Source organism: Erpetoichthys calabaricus, chromosome 3 (assembly GCF_900747795.2).
Source record: "Erpetoichthys calabaricus chromosome 3, fErpCal1.3, whole genome shotgun sequence".
Lineage (NCBI taxonomy): Eukaryota > Metazoa > Chordata > Cladistia > Polypteriformes > Polypteridae > Erpetoichthys > Erpetoichthys calabaricus.
In genome coordinates, this window is record NC_041396.2 from 37164265 (window position 1) to 37189998 (window position 25734).

General features: G+C 40.2%; 2 protein-coding genes across 2 annotated transcripts; both read left to right on the forward strand.

The window, feature by feature from the left end:
- The first annotated feature begins 993 nt into the window (after positions 1-993).
- On the forward strand, positions 994-2038 carry LOC127527148 (olfactory receptor class A-like protein 1). The gene has a single exon (XM_051924830.1). The coding sequence runs from the start codon at positions 1005-1007 to the stop codon at positions 1968-1970; it is 966 nt and encodes a 321-aa protein (XP_051780790.1). The 5' UTR covers positions 994-1004; the 3' UTR covers positions 1971-2038.
- Positions 2039-19722: 17684 nt separating this feature from the next.
- LOC127527146 (olfactory receptor class A-like protein 1) lies at positions 19723-20861 on the forward strand. Its single transcript, XM_051924828.1, has one exon. It carries the CDS (start codon positions 19730-19732, stop codon positions 20693-20695), a length of 966 nt encoding a protein of 321 aa, XP_051780788.1. The 5' UTR covers positions 19723-19729; the 3' UTR covers positions 20696-20861.
- Positions 20862-25734: the final 4873 nt, after the last annotated feature.

Below are 25734 nucleotides of genomic sequence, written 5' to 3' on the forward strand. Positions count from 1 at the left end.
AGTATGCCAGTACAAACCATTTTTTCTTTTTGTGCCTTAAGAGCAACAGTGATAAATGCATGTATACAGGAAATTATCACAATGCACAATCCCAATCCTTAGACCCTAACCCCCTATAAACTATTTTTATATATGACTGTGTCTTCGAACTTTGTTAAGGACCCCCGTTCCTACCCCCCACTCTCTGAAATTATTTGTAGGTTTGATTGAGACTTCAAACGGTCATTACCACACACTTCTGCAACTATTGAAGAAGCCGATAAAACAAAGTACTGGTGGTTATTTACTCCACTTCATAATATTAATAAGGTAGTCCTAGGCTAACCATTAAGCAAAATAAGCACATCCATAGGGCTCCAAAACAAAGGGGTCACCACAGAATTTTTAAAAAAGTAGAAAAAAACATTAAGAATAAATAAAGTTATAAGCAGGCAACAACAAGCTTTACTTTTACATCTTTTGATCCATGTATGCTGAAATGCTGTATATCTTCAAGCTTAGAAAGCAATAAAATAGAAGGTTTGTTTTTTCATATGAATAATGCTGTTTCTTCATTAGAATATATTTTTACAAAAATGTCCACCAATGTCAATTTCTGTAGAAAGACGATTTTGAAAATCATCCGTGTGACAAGTGTGACTCGTAGTCTGGATTGTAGGGCCTTGTTAGATAGCCTCTACTGAGGCAGTATTCAGTCAATATAGGTGTACGTTTTCTTTAGTTTGTCATTATATATTTTTTCTTCATGTTCATAAAGATATTTTGAAAGGTGATATTAAAGTCTAGTTAAGCTTGCTTGTTTATGTTCACTGGGGAACCAAAGGGATTGAGAAGAACACCTCTTTGAAAACTTTTTTACTGTGTAGTCTTGTAGTGTAGTTTGTAAAGATTCTAAAAAACATATCTGAAGCAAAAAAAAAAGCAAATCTAATCTAAATCACATTAAAAAAATATACATATAATACTTATTTCTCTTTCTTTCTCTTTAGTTTGTGCTGGGCACCATGGACACATCGGACACAAGACAAGTCTTCAAAGCTGCAGCATTCCTTGTCCTCACCATAATCAGCATCCCAGCTAACATATTTGTCTGCTATGCTTTCCTGTTCACCTTGGTTGCAGAGCATAAACTTATGACAGCTGACATCATACTGTGCCACCTATCATTTGCCAACCTGGTCATGGCCCTTAACCGCAGTATTCCACAGACGTTGACTGCATTTGGCTGCAAGAACCTATTTGATGATGTTGGCTGTAAACTGACCCTCTTTTGCTTCCGCATTTTCCGAGGCATTTCTATCAGCCTCACATGTCTGCTAAGCACATACCAAGCAGTACTGGTTTCTCCTGCCACATCCAAGCTTGCCCCATTCAAGGCCAGGATTCCACAGTACCTATGGCATTTGATGGCTTCCTTCTATATTTTATACAGTGCCATCAACATTAATGCTGCTCTCAATTCCTTTGCCTCTTTCCCCAACAACACAATTCCACCCTACACATACAACCTACAGTTCTGTTTTGTCTCCTATCCTGATCAAATTGGTTTTGTTTCTGGTGGTCTAGCAAATTTTTTCACAGATCTTTTATTTATAGTGTCAATGACTGCCATGAGCGGGTACATTCTGCTACTCCTCTACAAGCACAGCAAGAAAGTGAGGAGTCTCCGGAGTTCAGAAAGTGGCCAGTCTGGAGCAAGAGCAGAGGTGAAGGCATCGCGAGCCGTGGTCACCTTGGTCAGTCTATACACAGTCTTCTTTGGAGTTGACAATTTCATATGGCTGTATTCTCTAACTGTCGTGAGGGTGGCCCCACTCCTATCTGATGTGCGAGTATTTTTTGCCACCATCTATACATCAGTGTGTCCAGTTGTAGTTATTTTCACAAACCCAAGAGTCAATTCCAAGCTGAAATTCTCAAAACCAGAACCACTTGCCTCACAAACTGAAAACAGCAAATCCAATGTATAACAGGAATTCATTTTTTCATTAAATTGAGTAATATTTTAATTGATGAATTTTCCAAGGGCAATGCTAATCCATCCATCCATCCATCCATCCATCCATCCATCCATCCATCCATTATCCAACCTGTAATATGCTATCTACAGGGTCATGGGAGTCTGCAGGAGCCAATCCCAGCCAACACAGGGCGCAAGGCAGGAAACAAACCCTGGGCAGGGCACCAGCCCACTGTAGGGCGCGCACACACATACACACCACATCAAGCACACACCAGGGACAATTTAAAATCGCCAATGCACCTAACCTGCATGTCTTTGGACTGTGGGAGGAAACCGGAGCACCCGGAGGAAACTCACACAGTCACGGGGAGAACATGCAAACTCCATGCAGGGGTCTCCTAACTGCGAGCCAGCAGTGCTACCACTGTGCCACTGTGCCACCCGGGAATGCTAATGATAAAGAAAAAACAGCAGTTTCAAATATTTACAGTAAATTAAGCCATGTATTTGTAAGGGCAGTATTGTTTACATTAGTCTGCAACCAATCAGTAAAGAGCTTCATTTCAAATCAGCTCCAAAAATTGTCAATAAAAGGTCTATCTGGAGGGAGTGATCATACTTTACCAAGGAATAAATGTTACCTTTTTCATCTAAGTTGTAGCAAGTGGGTGGTCAATGCTCAATGTTTCACAATCTAGATTTTTATTTGTTTAATCACTAATTAATGTTAGGATACATTCTCACTGCAGACTCAGCTCCAGTTTTTTCATATATACGTGACCCAGATCCAATATGTGTCACATCAAAATCAGAAATCTGAATATTTTACACTGGATTTTCATCACTTTCTTATGTAGTACTAAAACTAATATAGACTTATGCAGCTTGAAAGTAGCCTGTGTTTGAATTTCTTATGTAGCCTTTGTCGTATCTCTGGTTGGAAAATCAAAATGAATTGACAGTATAGATTCAGCAGGGCAACTGAATTTTGGGTGCCTTCCCACCAGCCAATACAGCCCAATTGCTATGTCACTTCTGATTGAAATACCACACCTCAAGTGTGTATTTTTCCAAGAAACTCTTGTAGAAAGGCATTGTCATAGACAATTGAACATCCAACTTGACATTCACTGATTGTTGAACCACTGTTGTGAATCCACATCATCAACATTTCACTTCTATCAGTCCTGGATCCTCTTTTGTGTCCATGGGTTTCTGCGACTCGGATAAATGCACTCAAAGCAACAACTGAAATTTTTAGTTTTCTGTTTCTATTCTATGCCATCATTCACAGACACCCTGCACTGAAACAATTTTAAGGATGGTGTTGGTAGTCATTGTGCGATATTCAGTAGCACTGGGTTGTGGAATTCATTTCTATTAATTTTGTGAAGTGGAGAAGGGCGAACAAACTATAATTTCCTTTATTTCACTACTAGCACGTAGACTTATCTTGGTTAAATGGAAGAATCCCACCCTACCCCTCTTAAGTCAGTGGGTAACCGATGTTCTATACTGCTTGAAACTGCAAAAACTCAAATTCTCACTTGAAAGATCTGTTCAAAACTTTTTTAATAAGGCAGGATCTAATCAATAACATTCTACAATAAGATTCTATGTTAGGGCAAAGGATACCCTTCTTTTCTTGAGTGTCTGAAAGGCGCTACATAAATAAAACTTATTATTATTATTTTCTTGTTCCTTTTATAGAGTAGCTTCAGTTACTGGCTCCTATCTCTTTCTCTTAGGTGAGGGTGGAATTGTGCTTTGATTTATTAATTCTGTCTTGACTGCAAGGAATGTGTGTTACTAATTAAAATCATATTCACAAATCTTACTGGACTTGGATCATTTGAAAAATTAATCTGAACAGTCACCAAAAAAAATTGGATAGAAGCCAAAAATTAAAATCAGGTCACTTTTAGCTGCAGTGTGAACATGACCCTTAAAGTTACATAGCTTAAGTGTCTTTACACTGGACAAAACTGTACTCTAAATTCAAACCAAGGTTAGAACCCAAAATCAGCTAAGCCAAGATCTCTGAACATGAAGAACCAAAGCCCCAAGACAGGAGCATGTGAACATCAAAAATCAAACACTAGAAATCCTAAACTAAGTACACAAATTCCTCAGTAAAGAAGAGCCTGCCCTTAAAAGTTTTAAAAATGTCTCCAAAACACAGACAGGGGCAAAAACAGCATGTGGTGCTATTCCTCAAGAGACCTTACCTATCTCCTACAATTAGCCCACACTTTCTTCGTGTTTCAGAACTTATGACACCAGAGCAAGTGCCTACTAACCGATTTCCTCAAACATTTACTGCGATACAATATAATGGATAAATTTCCATCTGTTTATAATAATAATTATTATTATTTGTTAAGATTAAATGTGCCCCAGGGATCATTTTGCACAAAAAATTAATTGAAAGGAGGCAAAAGTCAAAATACTGGGAAGTAAAAAGAAAAAAAAAGTGGCAAAAGTCTTTCAGACGAAAAAGAATACGTTGGAAGTCTTAAGGAAAAAAAGGTAAAAACCATTTTGACCTTATCAATGACTGAACATCCATCCATCCATCCATTATCCAACCCGCTATATCCTAGTACAGGGTCACGGGGGTCTGCTGGAGCCAATCCCAGCCAACACAGGGCGCAAGGCAGGAAACAAACCCCGGGCAGGGCACCAGCCCACTGCAGCTGAAGATTCATTTTCTAAATAATACCAAAAAATTGGAAAAAAGTTTTCCAACCCCAGAGGGATATATAAGTGTCAGGTGCTGCCAATTTCAAATGTATGCACAATGCATTAGCATATGTAATAAAGACGCTATATAGCGCCTGACCCGGCACAGACTGATGCAGAGGCACGTACTTAAATAGAATTCTTTTTTATTTTCTTCAGCCGTGGGGCACGCCTTCCCCGTGTCTCACAGGCCCAACACAGTCCCAAAACACTCCCAAATATCACAACACAATTCTCTCTTCTTTCTTTACCACCACTCCTCCTCAGGCTTAGTCCTCCGACTCTGGCTCTCTCGAGTGGTGGTGGCTGGCCTTTTTTATACCCCACCCGGAAGCATTCCAGGTGCTTGATCACCTGGCGCTAATTGCATTTCCAGGTGGGGCTGAAGATTTGACCAGCGGGGCTGCAGACTCCATGCAGCTCCCCCTGGCGGCCATCCGAGCCCCCAGCCAGGCTGTGGAGGACTCCATCTCCCATGGAGCCATGCGCCCGGTTGGGGAATCATCGTCTGCCAGGGAGGCTGCCACCAAGCGTCCCGGGGGAGGTATTGAGCTGTCCATAGTAGCTCCCCCGGAACAGATGCAGTAGGGGTGTCCCTGCCGGGCATGGGACCCGGCTGTCCTTCACACATATTAAACACTAAAAAATGCATCTAATCCCCTATAATCAAAACAAAACAAAAAATAAATAAAATATGGTGTTCACAGAAAATCTAAATATGTCTAAATAAAATTAAAAGGTTTCAAAGAAACTAAAAAGTATATGATACAAAACCAAAGGAAAACATTACCAAGTGCCTGACAAAAATTTGTAAATCTTAAAAATAAAGAATCATAACATTTGAAGTTATTAGTTATTTCTTCACATGTCAATTTAATTGGTTAGTGTCATCGTCAAATCATCCATCCATCTTTTCACTTTCTTAGCCTGTAGAGGCAGGGTTGTGGGAAAACTGGAGCGTATCCCAGCATCATCAGTTCATTAGGCAGGAACAATCACTAAACATGGTGTTGACACATCACAGTTTGAACACATACACACACATGAAATCAGGAGCCAATTTAGCATCACCAAATCACCTAATCTGCACGTCTTTGGACTGTGGAAGAACACCTGAGCACCTAGAGGAAACCCACATGGACAGAGAAAGAACATGCACACACCCTGCAGGGAGTGCCTGTGACTTAAGTCCGAGATCATTATTGCAATGTAATAGAACTACCACTGCAATCTGTCCTGTCATGTGGTCAAGCCTTATATTGCAAAAAATGATGCTGCAATTGTTATGAACTGCCTGGCTTTCTGTGCAAAATGGGTGTAGGAACCCTTAGAAGTAGGCCTTCAAGATCCCTGAGGTCTACCTACCAAAATAAAAAAGCAGACTTCTCAACTTGCACAGGTCCAATAAAAATATCCAAGGCTTTTAATATGAAAATGAAGAATAGGGGAACTGAAACCATACTAGTACTCAATGACAAAACAATATTCTTTATATGTTATAAAACAGATTAAAAAGGAATGCAAAAACAAAGCAAAAGAGACATGAGAAAATATATTAAAAAAAACAGTCCACAAACCCAAAAAAATCTTATACCTTAAAGTAAGCCAAAGTCCACAACCAAAAAGCAGAACACAAATCTGTAACCCAAAAACAGACAAAAGGCAGAGATACAGTGTAATACCAAAGCAACCATCTTGTGACCTGCTGTGCTGTCCCCCAGCTGCAATGTTAGGTGGCCCTGTGCCGTTAGGCTCAATATACAGAGAACAAAAATCACATTTTTAACGTAATACAGAAACATGAAATTCATTAAGAATTAATTAAATGACGGTGGGAGGTCAAGCTTTTAGTTACAGGGCCCCTAAACTGTGGAATGGTCTGCCTGCTACTATAAGAGATGCCCCTTCGGTCTCAGCTTTTAAATCACGGCTGAACACTCTATACTTCAGTTTAGCACACCCTGACTAGAGCTGCTGATTAACTGTACAGACTGCAGCTCTGTTGTTAGTCATTAGTACTAAAACATAAGTAACATGATACAAGTAGTTATAATTTGATACTAACCCTCACCTATTTTGTTTCTCTTCTCGGTACTCAAATGCGGCACTTGGTGCCATGGCCCACCTGCCAAGTTGTTTTGCCTGCCTAAGGTAAAGTCATCCCTGATGGAGGATCGCAGGAATCGTGGGAAAGAGGGGTCCTATCATCGTATTAGTGCTATTTAGGCTGTGGAATGGCCAAATGGGGGAGGCAGCTTGATGAATGAGGTCTCCAGGACTCTAAACAAATCCAAATCATAATATGTGATATTATCTAGTGTTAAATTCTACTCCATACTTCTAAAATTTTTGTTTTGTATTGAGGATTTGTTCTGTTCTGTGTATTGTACTGTATTGTATTGTATTGTATTGACCCCCTTCTTTTTGACACCCACTGCACGCCCAACCTACCTGGAAAGGGGTCTCCAAGGTTTCTTCCATTTTTTCCCTACAAGGGTTTTTTTGGGAGTTTTTTTCTTGTCTTTTACAGAGTCAAGGCTGGTGGCTGTCAAAAGGCAATTGTATTGTATTGTATAATTGTATTAAAAAACTGATAATAAGTAAAACAACGTTTATTTATATAGCACATTTTCATACAAAAGATGTAGCTCAAAGTGCTTTACAGGATGAAGAAAGAGAAAAAAGACAAAATACAGAAATAAAATTAGGCAAAACAGTGATCCCTCGCTATATCGCGCTTCGCCTTTCGCGGCTTCACTCCATCGCGGATTTTATATGTAAGCATATTTAAATATATATCGCGGATTTTTCGCTGCTTTGCGGGTTTCTGTGGACAATAGGTCTTTTAATTTCTGGTACATGCTTCCTCAGTTGGTTTGCCCAGTTGATTTCATACAAGGGACGCTATTGGCAGATGGCTGAGAAGCTATCCAGCTTACTTTCTCTCTCTCTCTCTCTCTTGCGCTGACGTAGGGGGGGTGTGAGCAGGGGGGCTGTGTGCAGCTGCTTCCTGAAGGACATGCTGCACGGAGCTTCGCATACTTAAAAGCCAAAAAGCCCTATTGATTTTTTTTTGACTGCTTGCTTTGCACTCCTTTGAAAAGGAAGATATGTTTGCATTCTTTTAATTGTGAGACAGAACTGTCATCTCTGTCTTGTCATGGAGCACAGTTTAAACTTTTGAAAAAGAGACAAATGTTTGTTTGCAGTGTTTGAATAACGTTCCTGTCTCTCTACAACCTCCTGTGTTTCTGCGCAAATCTGTGACCCAAGCATGACATTCTAAAAATAACCATATAAACATATGGTTTCTACTTCGCGGATTTTCCTATTTCGCGGGTGGCTCTGGAACGCAACCCCCGCGATGGAGGAGGGATTACTGTACTAATTAACATGAATAAATGTAAGGTCCGATGGCCAGGGAGAATAGAAAAAAAAAAAAAAACTCCATACAGCTGAAGAAAAAAAACAAAATCTGCAGGGGTTCTGAGGCCACAAGACCGCCCAGCCTCCTCTAGGCATTCTACCAACACATCAATGACCTCAGTCAGTCCTCAAACAAAAAGAAAGACCATATTGCAACATTTAACTAAAAAGAAGGCACAATGAATAAACAAAAATAAAAGAATAATAACCAGGGGATGAAACCATGACTATCTCTTAACAACAATGATGTCATGTGCTGCAATGTGGAGTGACCTAAGTGGTGTGTCATAGAGTGTAGTCATGTAGCATCACTCTCTGTAATTCTCTACATTCTCCTTCACATACATCATCTTCTTCCATATTTTTCAGTCCTCTGCATCTTGTTCTGTTACACCCATCACCTGCATGTCCTCAACACATCCATAAACCTTCTTGTAGGTCTTCCTCTTTTTCTCTTGCCTGGAATCTCTATCCTTAGCATCCTTCTCACAATATACTCAGCATCTCTCCTCTGTACATGTCCAAACCAATGCAATCTCACCTCTCCGACTTTGTCTCCCAGCTATCCAACTTGAGCTGACCCTCTAATGTACTCATTTCTAATCCTATCCATCCTCGTCACACCCAGTACAAATCTTAGCATCTTTAACTCTGCCACCTCCAGGTCTGTCTCCTGCTTTATGGTCAGTGCCACCGACTCTAACCCATATCACATGGCTGGTCTCACTACCATCCTGTAGACCTTCCCTTTCACTCTCGCTGATATCCGTCTGTCACAAATTACTCCTGACAATCTTCTCCACCCATTCCACCCTGCCTGCACTCTCTTTTTCACCTCTCTTCCACAATCCCCATTACTCTGTACTGTTGATCTCAAGTATTTAAACTTACCCACCTTCGCCAACTCTATTCCTTGCATCCTCACCATTCCACTGACCTCCCTCTCATTTACACACATGTATTCTGTCTTGTTCCTACTGACCTTCATTCCTCTCCTCTCTAGAGCATATCTCCAGCTCTCCAGGGTCTCCTCAACTTGCTCCCTACTATCACTACTGATCACAATTTCATCAGCAAACAACATAGTCAATGGGGACTCCTGTCTAATCTCGTTTGTCAGCCTGTCCATCACCATTGCAAATAAGAAAGGGCTCAGAACCGATCCGTGATGTAATCCCACCTCCACATTGAATGCATCCGTCACTCCTACCGCAGACAGCACCATGGTCACACTTCCCTCGTACATATCCTGTACAACTCTTACATACTTCTCTGCCACTCCCGACTTCCTAATACAATACCACAGCTCCTCTCAAGGCACCCTGTCATATGCTTTCTCAAGGTCCACAAAGACACAATGCAACTCCTTCTGGCCTTCTCTATACTTCTCCATCAACACCCTGTGGCAGATTGCTGGGGTCCTTACCTGGCTGGGATGCCTGGAAGGACCAGAAGAGGGCATGTATAGCTTCCGGGCCACGAGAGGGCAACCGCCTTGGATTAAGAGAGGACCACGGGAGAAGAGGGACAAGCGGTTAACCCGTTGGGACCCGTGACCACCGCCAGGGGGTGCCTTAAACCTCAAGGAACCCGGAAACAGTTACTTCCACCACATCTGGCAAGATGGCGGAGGAACCTGCCAGGGACACCCGGAGTGCTTCCAGTGCAAAGAGCAGCACTTCCGCCACACCAGGAAGTGCTGCTTGAAGGACGTAATCAGCCACCTGGAGCACATCTGGGCGGGAATGAAAGGGGCCACCTTCATACAGTCGGGGAGCTTGAGTCGGGAGTGGGAGCAGGACAAAGCTCCCAGGAGGAGACAGGCGGCCAAGGACTGAGAGAGAGAAGCCCTTATTGTGGTGATATTAGCTGTGTGCATTGTGTGTGGTGTTCAGGGCTGTAAAACCTGTGTATATTTATGAAAAATAAACATGTGACTTTTATAAAGATGTGGTTTCCGACTGGTGGTATCCGGGCAAGTCTCACAACCCTCAGAGCAAACATCGCATCTGTGGTGCTCTTTCATGGCATGCAAACCATACTGCTGCTCACTAATCATCACCTCCCTTCTTAACCTATCTTCCACTACTCTTTCCCATAACTTCATGCTGTGGCTCATCAATTTTATCCCCATGTACTTACTACAGTCCTGCACATCCCTCTTATTCTTAAATATCAACACCAGTACACTTCTTCTCCACTTCTCAGGCATCCTCTCACTTTTCAAGATTCCATTAAACAATCTGGTTAAAAACTCTACTGCCATCTCTCCTAAACACCTCCATGCTTTCACAGGTATGTCATTTGGACCAACGGCCTTTCCATTTTTCATCCTCTTCATAGCTGTCCTTACTTTCTCCTTGCTAATCCATTGCACTTCCTGATTCACTATCTCCACATCATCCAAACTCTTCTCTCTCTCATTCTCTTCATTCATCCACCTCTCAAAGTACTTTTTCCATCTGCTCAACACACTCTCCTCGCTTGTGAGTACGTTTCCATCTTTATTCTTTATTACCCTAACCTGCTGCACATCTTTCCCAGCTCCGTCCCTCTATCTAGCCAATTGGTACAGGTCCTTTTCTCCCTCCTTAGTGTCCAACCTCTCATACAACTCATCATACGCCTTTTCTTTAGCCTTTGCCACCTCTCTCTTCACCTTGCGCCTTATCCCCTTGTACTCTTGTCTACTTTCTGCATCTCTCTGATTATCCCACTTCTTCTTTGCCATCCTCTTCCTCTGTATAGTCTCCTGTCCTTCCCCATTCCATCACCATTTCCTCCTTTCCTGTGTTCCTCCCTCTTCTTAAAATACGTATTCACCACAGCCATGTCCATCCTTTTGGCAAAATCCACTATCCTCTGACCTCTTCTTGACACCATACCTACCCATCACCTCCTCGTCTCCACTGTTCCCTTCACCAACATGCCCATTGAAATCTGCTCCAATCACCACTTTCTGTCCCTTGGGTACACTGTTCATCACTTCATCCAACTCACTCCAAAAATCTTGTTTCTCACCCATTGCACACCCAATTTGTGGGGCATATGCACTAACAACATTCATCATCACACCTCCAATTTCCAGCTTCATAATCATTACTCTGCCTGATACTCTTTTCACCTCCAGAACACTCTCAACATACTGTTTCTTCAGAATAACCCCTACTCCATTTCTCCTCCCATCCATACCATGATAGAACAATTTGAATCCACCTCCGATCCCCCTGGCCTTAGTCCCCTTCCAGTTAGTCTCTTGCATGCACAATATATCAACCTTCCTTCTCTCCATCACATCTGCTAACTCTTTCCCCTTACCAGTCATACTGCCAACATTCAAAGTTCCTATCCTCAGTTCCACTCTCTTTGCCTTCCTCCTGTCCTCCTGCCTCCAGACACGTCTCACCCCTCTTCTTCTCCTTATTCTTCTTTGGCCAACTGTAGCCCAATTTCTGCCAGCACCCTGTTGGCTAACAGTACTGGTGGCAGTCGTTGTTAACCCAGGGCTCGACCAATTCGGTATGGAAATTTGCATTGTTGTCTGCATATAAATTTGGCAAAATTTTACACCGGATGCCCTTCCTGACATAACCCTCCCCATTTATATGGGCTTGGGACCGGCACGAAGAAACACACTGGTTTGTGCATCCCCGGTGGCTGGGTTGACTGTATTGTTCTCCTCTTGTTCTAAAATTTTAAAAGGAGGACGTCAAGTAATCACTGTTAGAAAATGACATGAAGAAACTTCTCTTTTTCTTGCATGCACAAGAAGGATCCTTGAAACAACAGTCCACTATTAGGGTGTCTGTGAAACACAGTTAATGAAAAGTATACCACTGGTTAAGTGAGCATTGCACCGATCTCATACAAACTTTTCTATCCATAGCCAGGAGGTTAGAGCCAGTACTGTTTTCTGTATGGAAACAAATCCTTATATGGTGATTTTCACAGCACAAGGCTGTTTCATTGAGGTCATATCAGCATGAATATGTAAACACTTTTTACAGCACAGATTTTTGAAATGGTCAGTAGCATTCTCAAAACTCAAACTATAAAAATAAAATAGCTTTTAAAGTGTAACATAATATTTATATTTCTTTCATTACTAATGAAGCTCTTAATAAAATTGATGCTAGAATCTCATCAATTTTTATTGCATCACCCCTGTGTGTATTAATATAAGCAAAGTCTAAACAAATTAAATAATTTTGAGAAAATATTACTTGTTTGTTCATGTATTTCTTATCTAATAATAGATTTTGGATGAATACCTTAGAACACATTCATAGATAATAGCAAAGATAATAACAGATAAATTCAGGCAAAAGGCAACACAATTTTGAACTAAAATATCTATAAACATGGTATCTGGAGCAAGTGAGATAAAAAGCAGATGGAATTAATGTCCAGACTGAGAACTGAGCCCAGGAGCTACAGTATAAGTGAGCACCATGGACCACCTCATGGGAGAGCAGCTCTTAATCAAAGAAAGTTTATAAGAACATGAAAAAGTCATCTGTTGGATTATTACGTAATGGTTGAGCTAAAGCACTTATTTAGTTTTTAAAGTTCTTTGTGCTAACCATACACATGCTTTAAAATGCAAAATTAATACTAAATATGGGTCATATTCTGTTTATACATCTAATGTAATAACAAGTGGGCTACTATGTACTTATGTGAATTTCCCCTTGGGGTTAATACAGTATCTATCTATCTATCTATCTATCTATCTATCTATCTATCTATCTATCTATCTATCTATCTATCTATCTATCTATCTATCGCACACAGTACTATATGCATTGAACGTCTTGCTTTGTTCTTAAGTCTCCCATGAGTTTTAAATCAGTATGCATTCGTAATCAACTCCACTTGTAACAGCTTGTTAGTCAGGGACTATAAAAATCATCTCTACTGATACAACAACACCTCAGTTCGCAGTCAGCTGTCCTACAGTTTATCACATTTAGACTAAAGGTAAGAATGCGACTAGTGTTACACTTTAAAAAACATGGCCTTTCTTTGCTTAGTAAACAGTGCAAAATGTTTCATGATAATCTAAGTAAATCTATTTTAGGCTTAATACAATAATTCTGTGTTTTTATTTTCCCATGGGAAGTGATAAAAAAGAGCTACTTTTATAATAAATCTTCAATTTAAAATATATATGCATATGCAAATATATATATATATATATACCTCAGACGTATATATATATATATATATATATATATATATATATATATATATATATATATATACTGTATATATATACTGTATATATATATATATATACGTCTGAGGTTCGATCCTCACAAGGGGAGTAGTAAAGTGTGTACACCTGCTGAGCTCAAATAAGGGTGAAACACATGTCGCGTACTCTTTGCATTATTTGACAGTAAACTATGCAATTTTATATATATATATATATATATATATATATATATATATATATATGATCTGCTTCTCGCAACTGAAGAGGGCGCCGTGGTGGATGTTTGCCGAATGGCGGAACCAACCACAAGCGTTACCTGGTAGGTAACCACCCACACAATTCATGTCGGGACTCAGTCTGCGAATGCAATGAATGTAATATACACATATATATATATATATATATATATATATATATATATATATATATATATATATATATATATATATATTTCTAAAGGTGTAATTAGACAATTTTCTGTAACACAACAAAATGTGGCTTACCAGTTAGGTGTTTGGACTGACTGACTGACTGAGATTGTGGCCCTGAGTGAGATCTTTAGTTCTTCAAAAGCGAAATGTATCTCTAATGTATTTTAAACTTGTAAATTACAGTGGATAAAAGCGGCTGAGTGTAGTCCTATGCAGCATACTACTGTCCAAGGAATGTTATGCAATAAACATGAGAGAATGGAGCACATCAACAGAGAATTTATTAGGCAAAGCAACACATATGTAAAATACATGCAGAGAGCAGAAAAGGCACATGTGTACTCTGATGAAAGCAGTTCTCAGAAAGCTTTAAATAATAGTAGCTAAAGATAGAGGAGAGGTATAAGTGATCTATTCTAACTTTCAATAAAAATAAATATTATATTATAAACAAATTGGGAAAACAGGTATAGACTGAACTTGCAGATGAACAGAAAGTAGAAACTGTTTAGTACTCTAAAAATGAAAACTATTTTGTAATGCATTTTATTGATGTAAATGTTTTAGGCCTTTCTCTTTGCAGTTACATAAAATTACTTCTAAGCTTATGCTAAGTCACACATAAAATAAATAATAATACTCTACTCCACTGAATCAATTGTTATATTAATAATTTTTATTCAATCAACAATAACAATTATATTCTACATTTAAATACAATACATTACATATCGAGATTTTATATTTAACATTCTAAATATGTTGGAAATAACTTAACTGACCATAGTTTGATATCACACCCCATTTCATAAAACAGTGACTGATGTTAGTATCAATCTCATTTTAGACTTTGTTCTACATGGTACTGTTCTGATGGAGACCTGGCTTGGTTGTCAAGGTCTAACTCTTTTAAATGAGTTGTGCCTTAAAAATTAACATTAAAAATGGCAGGAAAAGAGGAGGGGGCACTGCTGTAATATTTCAAGACTTTTTTAGGATGCAATGACAGCACTTTTTGGATATTTTCCTCATTTGAGTGTTTGGCAGTAAAACCAGCCATAAATGCTTGCAATAAAGTTTGATTGCCCATCTATACAAAGTCCTGTTTTTTAGCTTAATTGTCTGCAAGATATGTAGAGGTAATGCAAGATACAATATAATAGAGTCCTACCAACTGGGGATTTTTATTTACATATGAGCTAAACAATGATTTAAAGGTGGTGTAAATCTAGTATATTTCTTTGATTTTATTCATTATTTGTATAGGGTAATTCATAAACATGACCATAGACTTAGCTATATAGTATAGGTGTTAATATTGCTTTGTTGTCTGTACTTGACACAATTCTATCTGACCATCACTGTGTATTTGTTAATATAATAAAATGGATAAAAAGAAAAAAGAGCATACTGTCAAAAGACACTGTTTTCATTCTGTAACATTTACAGACACAATGAAGACACAGGTAATGCCATTCAGTATTTCTTCTTCTGTAAATCTTCTTGTTGATAAGTTTAATAATGTGCTAAAAACATTAGGTATTAAAGCACCAGAAAAGATAAAAAATGAAACGTGTTTTAAGTATAATGCCTTAGAAAAATGCTATTACCTACACACTTAAGAGAAAGGGTCAAAGAAGAATGAAAATTACTGGTCCATGCTAATATTGTCAAGAAAAAAGTCTTCAAGAAGTACAGAGTCCTGTGATGAGAAAGACAGGACTATTTCTCCCAAATTATTAATAATCTGAGAAAACTAATTTTATTATTAATTGTTTAATTAATCTGTTGATGCTGACTGACTAGTAAAACCTAGTATCCACACAAAAATGTGAAGAATTTGCACAGTACTTTCAAAACTAGATTTCACATATCTAGATCTAGAATTTTACAAAAGGCAAAAGTATTAGATATAATTATCCATTTATTTCCACCCAGGTTGAAAAATGAATATTTTCTCAATAAGAGATAGAACATACTTAAATAGTTTCAAATTATTAATTATTCAGTTTTTTGTAAAACTATATGATCATTTACCAGAGAAAGATCTGTCACATGTGGTGTTCCATATAACACTCGGTTCAATTTTTCTAAGCCTGAGCTAGTGCGCGAAGTTGAGAGGTTCCGGCTAGATATAGTCGGGCTCACCTCGACGCACAGCTTGGACTCTGGAACCAATCTCCTTGAGAGGGGCTGGACTCTCTACCACTCTGGAGTTGCCCGCGGTGAGAGGCGCCAAGCGGGTGTGGGCATACTTATTGCCCCCCGACTTGGAGCCTGTACATTGGGGTTTACCCCGGTGGACAAGAGGGTAGCCACCCTCCACCTTCGGGTGGGGGGGCAGGTCCTAACTGTTGTTTGTGTGTATACACCGAACAGCAGTTTGGAGTACCCATCCTTTTTGGAGGGGGTGCTGGAGGGCATACCTTCTGGGGACTCCCTCGTACTGCTGGGAGACTTCAATGCTCACGTGGGCAATGACAGTGAGACCTGGAAGGATGTGATTGGGAGGAATGCCCCCCCCCCCCCCCCCGATCTGAACCCGAGTGGTGTTTTATTATTGGACTTCTGTGCTCGTCACAGATTGTCTATAACAAACACCATGTTCAAGAATAGGGGTGTTCATATGTGCACTTGGCACCAGGACACCCTAGGCGTCAGTTCGATGATCGACTTTGTGGTCGTGTCGTCGGACTTGCGGCCACATGTTTTGGACACTCGGGTGAAGAGAGGGGCGGAGCTGTCAACTGATCACCACCTGGTGGTGAGTTGGCTTTGATGGTGGGGGAGGATGCCGGTCAGGCCTGGTAGGCCCAAACATGTTGTGAGGGTCTGCTGGGAATGTCTGGCAGAGTTCCCTGTCAGAAGTAGCTTCAACTCCCACCTCCAGCAGAACTTCGACCACATCCCGAGGGAGGTGGGGGACATTGAGTCCGAATGGGCCATGTTCCGTGCCTTTATTGTTGAGGCGGCTGACCAGAGCTGTGGCCATAAGGTGGTCGGTGCCTGTTGTGGTGGCAATCCCCGAACCCGTTGGTGGACACCGGCAGTGAGGGATGCTGTCAAGCTGAAGAAGGAGTCCTACCGGTCCCTTTTGTTTTGTGGGACTCTGGAGGCAGCTAATAGGTACCGGAAGGCCAAGCGGAATGCGGCTTCGGTGGTTGCTGAGGCAAATACTCGGGCATGGGAGGAGTTTGGGGAGGCCATGGAGAACGACTTTCTGGTCCACCAGACTGTCTTGGTTGACACATCTCTGCAACATCGCATGGACATCAGGGACAGTTCCTCTGGACTGGCAGACTGGGGTGGTGGACCCCTCTTTAAGAAGGGGGACCAGAGGGTGTGTTCCAACTACAGAGGGATCACACTCCTCAGCCTCCCTGGAAAAGTCTATTCGGGGGTTCTGGAGAGGAGGGTCCATCGGATAGTTGAACCTCAGATTCAGGAGGAATAGTGTGGTTTTCGTCCTGGTCACAGAACAGTGGACCAGCTCTATACCCTTAGCAGAGTCCTGGAGGGTGCATGGGAGTTTGCCCAACCAGTCTACATGTTTTTTGTGGACTTGGAAAAGGCGTTCGACCATGTCCCTCGGGGAATCCTGTGAGGGGTGCTCCGGGAGTGTGGGGTACCGGACCCCCTGATAAGGGCTGTTCGATCCCTGTACAACCAGTGTCAGAGCTTGGTCCGCATTGCCAGCAGTAAGTCAAACCCGTTTCCAGTGAGAGTTGGACTCCGCCAGGGCTGCCCTTTGTCACCGATTTTGTTTATAACTTTTATGGACAGAATTTCTAGGCGCAGCCAGGGTGTTGAGGGGGTCCGGTTTGGTGGACTCAGGATTGGGTCACTGCTTTTTGCAGATGATGTTGTCCTGTTTGCTTCATCAGGCCGTGATCTTCAGCTCTCCCTGGATCGGTTCACAGCTGAGTGTGAAGCGGCTGGGATGAGAATCAGCACCTCCAAATCCGAGACCATGGTCCTCAGCCGGAAAAGGGTGGAGTGCCCTTTCAGGGTTGGGAGCGAGATCCTACCCCAAGTGGAGGAGTTCAAGTATCTTGGGGTCTTGTTCACGAGTGAGGGAAGAATGGAGCATGAGATCGACAGGTGGATTGGTGCAATGTCCACAGTAATGGGGGCTCTGCATCGGTCTGTCGTGGTGAAAAAGGAGCTGACCCGTAAGGCAAAGCTCTCAATTTACCAGTCGATCTATGTTCCTACCCTCACCTATGGTCATGAGCTATGGGTAGTGACCGAAAGAACGAGATTGCGAATACAAGCGGCTGAAATGAGTTTCCTCCGCAGGGTGTCTGGGCTCTCCCTTAAAGATAGGGTGAGAAGCTCAGTCATCTGGGAGAGGCTCAGAGTAGAGCCGCTGCTCCTCCTCATCGAGGGGAGTCAGATGAGGTGGCTCGGGCATCTGATCAGGATGCTTCCAGGACGCCTCCCTGGTGAGGTGTTCTGGGCACGTCTAACCGGGAGGAGGCCCCGGGGAAGACCCAGGACACGCTGGAGGGACTATGTCTCTCGGCTGGCCTGGGAACGTCTTGGGATTCTCCCGGAAGAGCTAGAAGAAGTGGCCGGGGAGAGGGAAGTCTGGGCATCTCTGCTCAAGCTGCTGCCCCCGCGACCCGACCTCGGATAAGCGGAAGAGGATGGATGGATGGATGGATGGGTTCTTTGTAAAACTATATGATCATTTATCAGAGAAAGATCTGTCACATGTGGTGTTCCATATAACACTCAATTATATAAGCTATTCAAATGACATACAATTATAAATCTCTGTATCGCTTGATGATCCAAAAGCACTAAATCCTTTAATTAGTTGTATAAAGTAGCATTACAAACTGGATGTTAGAAAGTTTATTAAAATTCAAACAAAGACAAAACTGAAGTTTTAGAAGTACACTTCAAAATTCAGAGGAGAGTCTTCTGGGATTTTGTCCTGATAATTCAGTTAATTCCATGAAGACAGTGACCTAGTCATGTATAAAACTAAGATCTCGAAGCCTATGAGGCAGTAGCAGCAAGAAAAAATGTGACACAGTACCAGATGTCAAATGTGTGTGTTGGAATTAAATTCAAAGTAAAGCTCACCATTTACTGCCCCCGCATTTGGGCAGACACGCACACACAGAGAAGAAACTTAGTCACACAGCACAAGATAGCCACCAATAAGTAGAAAAAGTTCAGTTACAGTATCAATGTAAAATTTCAGAGCATCCAAAACGTTGTGGACCTATGGTGTCTCCCAGGTGAAACCGGGAGAAATAAATAGCCCATAAGTGGTGATGGTACTCCAATAATCTCAGACAGGATGCCACACAAGGCTGGTGCATAATAGTAAGGTTCAGTGAAAGTCAAAAATAAGTCAAATCATGTTATACATATGCATGAACATTCAAGATCCACATAGATGGCATCACAGCTGAAATGCGAAACTGGAATCCAGCGTCCATGAGGCAATAATTCTCAGTACTGCATCCCTATTCCCTGGCAGGAGTCAGAATACATTATAAATACTAAACTAAACATTGAGTAGCACATACTGTTATCAACGAATTCTACAGACTGGGTTAACATTTTCACATGGCCACCTCTGTGTGGAGTTTGCACCTTTTTCCTTCAGATGCTGTGAATTTCATGAACATTTTGATTTTCTTTCTATATTCTAGACAAGTGTGAATTATGTTGACTGTCAACACATAATGAATATTGGTGTGCAATTGCATGTGTACCTGATATCCCTGGGCCAGACTCCAGCTCCTTCTGTCCCAACAACTGGATTCATTTATGTTGGGAAGCACAGTGGTAACGCTGCTGCCAGTAAGGAGATCATGTGTTCGTGTCCCAGGTCCTCCCTGCATGGAGAGCGCTTTGAGTAGTGAAAAAAGCACAATATAAATGTAAAGAATTAATATTAAATATTTTTTCTTTCTTACAGAAGTCATCATGGACACAACTGACACCAGACAAGTCTTCAAAGCAGCAGGCTTCCTAATCCTCACAACTATTAGCATTCCAGCCAACATCTTTGTGTGCTATACTTTTCTTCGGACCTTTGTCAAAGAAGGGAAACTCATGACAGCTGATATCATTTTATGCCACTTAGCTTTTGCCAATCTGATGGTGGCATTGATGCGCAGCATCCCACAGACAATGGCAGCATTTGGCTATAAGAACATGTTTGATGATGTTGGATGTAAGCTGACTATCTTCTCCTTCCGTATCTTCCGAGGCCTCTCTATAAGTCTCACCTGTCTGCTGAGCACCTACCAGGCAGTGCTGGTTTCTCCAGCCACATCTAGACTTGCCCCTTTGAAGCCCAGAATCCCTCAGTACCTTATACATATCATTGTTGTCCTTTATGTTATATATTGTATTTCCAATTCCAATGCTCCTCTGAGTGCTGTAGCCTCCTTCCCCAATAACACCATTCCGCCTTACACTTTCAACCTGCAGTTCTGTTTCATTAAGTATCCCGACTACATAGGATTCATGTCTGGAGGTCTAGTAAATTTTTTCAGTGACCTTCTGTTTATAGTGCTAATGGCAATCATGAGTGGCTACATTCTTGTTCTACTCTACAAGCATAGCAAGAGAGTGAAGAGTCTGAGGAGTTCAGAGAGCAGCCAGACTGGAGCAAGAGCAGAGGTCAAGGCGTCACAAGCTGTAGTCACCTTGGTCACACTATACTGTCTGTTCTTTGGGGTCGATAACATCATCTATCTCTACTCTCTGACAGTTCTCAGAGTATCACTTCTTTTATCAGACATTCGAGTCTTCTTTGCTACTCTGTACACTTCAGTATGCCCAGTTGTAGTCATTATCACCAACCCAAAGGTCAAAATTAAGATGAAGGTTGGCAAACAGGATAGATTAGGCCAAACGACAAACATTACCACACCTGATGTCTAAAAATAGGTCAGGTTTGATCTTAGATTCTCAAACACATCTACGGGTATTCAAGCAAAATAATGATGTAACAAGTACGAAAATGTACATATGGCATAAGATTCGGGTGCATTCTTAGACTTAGTGGACTGTTTCAGAAGTTGGAACATTTTCAAACGTTCTAGTCATTGAATCAGAGGTAGTTATCGCAGTTTTTTGTATTACATATTTTTGGAAGAATGAGTTATATTAAGAAATAACAATGATAATAATCATATAGTTAAAAATGGAACCGGAATAGGCTTGAGGTGCTTGATCAGTTTTCGTAAACAGCAAATTCCAGCTGAAATGGTGAAAATATTGCACTGACTAATATGCTATTGCTGTTGGTTGTGGAGTGTTTCTACATGTCTAATTGTAGTTCAAATGTCTTAAACATTACATTTTTCAAGAAAGTTTGCAACCAAGACTTAAACCTTTATTGAACTCTCCAACTAAAATTGTTGGCTACATCTGACCATAATGGATAGCACATTATTGTGGCACTTTCCCAACAACTTAATAGAAATAGTGAAATATTAAATCATTATAACCTGTACACAATACAGCTGTGAAGTTGTTTTAGTATGAGAGACGTTCAAAAAGTTTCCGCACTTTTATATTTTTGTTGGAAACTGTGAAGGCGGGAGAAGTAGTAATTGGGCATTAAAAAGTTGGTACAATGTTGGGAAAATTGCTTCACAGAGGAAGGTGAATATGTAGAAAAGTTCACGTAATTTGATTTTGAAATTCTTAATAAATAGAGTTAAAAAAATGTGCAGAAACCATTTGAACGTCCATCAGATAATATACATTTTGAGTACAGACTTATTCACAGTATCCATAAAGTGTCACCAAGCTACGGTTAGTGAATATCTTTCCTGTTACATTAATTTCTACTAATTTAAGTTGATTACATTTTTTTTCTTTTACATTTATGAATATTAAGTCACTTACCAAAAATGAATTCGAGGAACAGGAGAAGTGAGCTGCTGTGACAGAGCTTCACACATACAGCAGTGCAGCCACAGGAGAATATTCTATAGGCATATCAAGCACGAGTTGTTGCAGAGCACACAAGTCTGCAGGTGTTTCACTGTTTTGCAATCAAGGACAGCTTTTGAAGAAGTAAAATAAGAATATATTTTAAAAATATACACGCCGAAGTAACCCCTCTCAAGATAAATTTGAAACAGTAAACTAACCCATAAGTAAAGTCACACAGTAAAGTCCTCTTTTTTAAGAAGAATGAGTTTGAGAATTCACAAATGCTTTTCATTAGGAGATTTTGAAACACTGCACAGAACACTTTATGTAAGATATCTTAATAAAAACTAAAATTTCACAACATATTTTCTTGAAGAATTTGGGTGTCAAATTTCAACATAATGAGTCTACTGAGAGCAGAGTTGTTTCATGCTGAAAGACAGATAGACAAACAGACATGACAACTGCAGTAGGTGCTTTTTTGAATTATATGCAAGAACACCTAAATGTCAGACTTCTTAATAAATAAACATTAACATTTTATGTTTAAAAGGTCTCTATGTCAATAAAATTAAGATACATTAAAGAGATACAGGTGTTGTATTAGATAATGAAATGGCTACCTTAACATTCTGAGATTGTCAAAGCACTGTTTTGCATCCAAACCACCCACATCTTGTTCCACCAGTCTCTGCTCCTCTTTTCTGTTTACAGGTTTCTGCAACTGTGATAATCAATGTAACAGCCACATTTTCTTGTTTTCTTCCTTGCCATCATTAATTGACAAATTCACAGACATCCTGCACTGAAACAAATTTTAATTTAACATCGAAAAATTAGACAACCAAGATGCCTAAATAGACAGAGCTAATTTTCAAAGACAGGAACATGAGAATGTTGAAAACAAACACACTGAATTCTAGTTTTTACTTTGATAATTTTCCTAAGTCAAGATGAGTCAACATTTAAACCATTCTAAATATTTTCTCCAAAACATACAGGGAGAAATTCAAAAAACATTAATCCCTGTATGGGTGAAAGTTAAACTGCAGCCATACAATGAGCCCATAAAGACTTTCTTCACATTTAGATCCTGTGAACTAACTGACTCATTGGGCCACCTCGTAATCAATATGTTTTGTCTGTTTTATAGTAATTGTTTTTTTCCATATAGAATTTTAACTTTTTAGTGATGTCATCAATAATTACATTGCAAAACTGGTTACTATGACACCATGTGCTGCTAAGGGGCATGTCCTATGTGCATGTGCTATAGGGTATGGTCACAAAGTTTTGCCGATATCCTATTGAAGATTGAGACACACTTCTCTGTAATCCTCTGCACTTTCCTTATTTCCTTTCAAAATAAAGGACCCTTTTCAGGGTTGATTCCAGCTACCTGTGACACTGAATTGGATTAAATGTTTTTAAAATGGATGATTTGGTTTGAAAAATTGTTATTTCAGAGTTGGTAACTATTAGGCACTGGGTTTTTGCTCCTTATCTGATCACTTCTAGATCACTTTCTGTACTGCATGTACTTAAAGAAATAGTTTACTAATCAAATTTCAATCAAATATTAAAATGTAAATTTGAATGCATTCATGTTTATCATGGCACATTAGAGCGGTGACACATTGCATGTTGGTCAGACAAGCAGGTAAGAATTTCACTGTACTCTGCTGCTATTACAACTACTACAGGAAAGAAATCAACCTTTTTTACCCTTTCTTAATAAAACGACCAAGGTATAAATGGTGCATATGCTCAAAAATGTTGCATATGCCTGTTTCCACACTTACTCTGAGGTGTATAAAACTAAACTTACAAGCTATAAAAACCTGGACACAAATAGATGAATATACACAGGCTTGGTCAGCAATAGAAATAAAATCCTTTCAGTACTTCTTTATACTCCCTGCTCTGCGCTCCAATAAATGCAAGTTATCGCCAATATACTAATAACCCAATTGTGCTTCACTCACTCAGAATTTGGAACCAATGTAGGAAGCATTTTAAGATGGAGAATCTTTTATCTGTGGCACCTCTGCATGAGAACCACCTTTTTCAACTCTCGCAAACATATGCAGTTTTTTAATATCTGGAAAACATTTGGGATTAAATTGCTTAGAGATCTTTATATAGACAACATCTTTGCATCCTATGAACAATTACATTCCAAATGTAATTTTCCAGCAACACATTTCTTTCACTATCTTCAAATTAGAAACTTTGTCAAACAGAAACTGCCCGATTTTCCCTATCTCTCACCTTCCTCTATGCTGGAAAAAATATTGCTCAGTCTCAAGGACTTAGACAGCATTTCTGCAATATATAAAAATATTTTACAGTCCCTCCCTTTCAAAGATCCAATGGGAAAAGGATCTCTCACTCAACTTATCAGAAAAGGAGTGGAATTCATTCGAGCACCATATGCACAAAGCATACAATTATTCAGCTCAAAATTATATATCGAGCACATCTGTCTCGCTTGAAATTGTCCAAAATGTATCCAGAGAAAGATCCAACCTGTGAACGCTGCAATCAAGTCCCAGCCTCACTGGGTCACATGTTTTGGATCTGCACCAAATTAACATCATTCTGGACAAAAAGTGCCTTTCAGACAGTCTTGATGTCACAATCCCTCCTAACCCACTAACAGCTGTGTTTGGTGTTCTTCCAGATGGGCTTAAATTGGAGAAAGACAAACAAACTGTGATTGCCTTCACTACACTATTGGCACGTAGACTTATTTTGCTAAACTGGAAGAATCCTAACTCTCCTCTTTTAAGTCAGAGGGTAACTGATGTTTTATATTATTTGAAATTGGAAAACATCAAATTCTCAGTTAGAGGATCTGTGCAGAATTTTTTCAAAATCTGGCAGGATCTAATCAATAACATTTTAGAATAAGCTCTTAAAGCTCTGAGGAAGTAGATTCTCTCCCTGTTTCTTTTTTCTTCTCCATTTATCTGTATCTGCCTATTAACCTCTTCAATTTATTTATATTTACTATTTTTAGGTTTTAGTCCATTGGCCATGCTCTCTTTCTCAGGGGTGGGGGTTGATTTGTTTTCAATCCAATTTTTTTTTGTAAAAATTCATCAATTTGTATGGAATGATTACAATAAAATCAATAAAATAAAATAAATAAATAAATAAACTTGACATAAAGCCACACACATTTTCATGGCAGCCTCACACCATGCATACACAAGTTTCTGTTCAGTTTTGCAAGCTGGTAGCACCCAGGGTCAAAGCAGTGCTACTTTTTCTGTGTAAGGTCCCTTTCTTTTTAATATTCGCATCCATGATGTGAGATTAATCAAATACACTGAAATTAATTGCATATCATTTACAAATTTAATTCACTTGATTTTAATCATTCTGTAACAATATAATGATGCACACAATGGCCAAACTATTTCAACTACTATGGCTACTTTAGTGTTCTTTGAAGAAATGGAAGAATTAGAAAAGAGTGTTCATTTATAGATAATGATGATGACTGGCTTCCAAGTCGATTTCGATTTCCAGGAGCCATTCTCTTGGCGCTGTGTGCTGAACTGGCACTGGCTTTACAAAGGATTTTGTGCTCTACTTGTTCCTTTGCAAGTTCTGTTCACCCTCTGGTTTTTAGCCACAGCTTTTCAATGTGAACTTGCTGACCAGGGCAGAACAGTGGCTCAGTGGGTAGTGCTGCTGTCTGCGTGGAGTTTGCATGTTCTCCCTGTGTCTGCGTGGGTCTCCTCCAGGTGCTCCGGTTTCCTCCCATAGTCCAAAGACATGCATGTTAGGTGCATTGGTGATTCTAAATTGTCCCTAGTGTGTGCTTGGTGTGTGTGTGTGTGTGTGTGTGTGTGTGTGTGTGTGTGTGTGTGTGTGTGTGTGCGTGCGTGCCCTGCCTGGGGTTTGTTTCCTGCCTTGCGCCCTGTGTTGGCTGGGATTGGCTCCAGCACCCCTGTGACCCTGTAGTTAGGATATAGGATAGGTTGGATAATGGAGGGATGGAACTTGCTGACCAATTGGGTATTTCA

Coding starts and splice junctions, on each gene's coding strand:
- LOC127527146 (XM_051924828.1), top strand. CDS start 19,730: ATGGACACAACTGACACCAGACAAGTCTTCAAAGCAGCAGGCTTCCTA.
- LOC127527148 (XM_051924830.1), top strand. CDS start 1,005: ATGGACACATCGGACACAAGACAAGTCTTCAAAGCTGCAGCATTCCTT.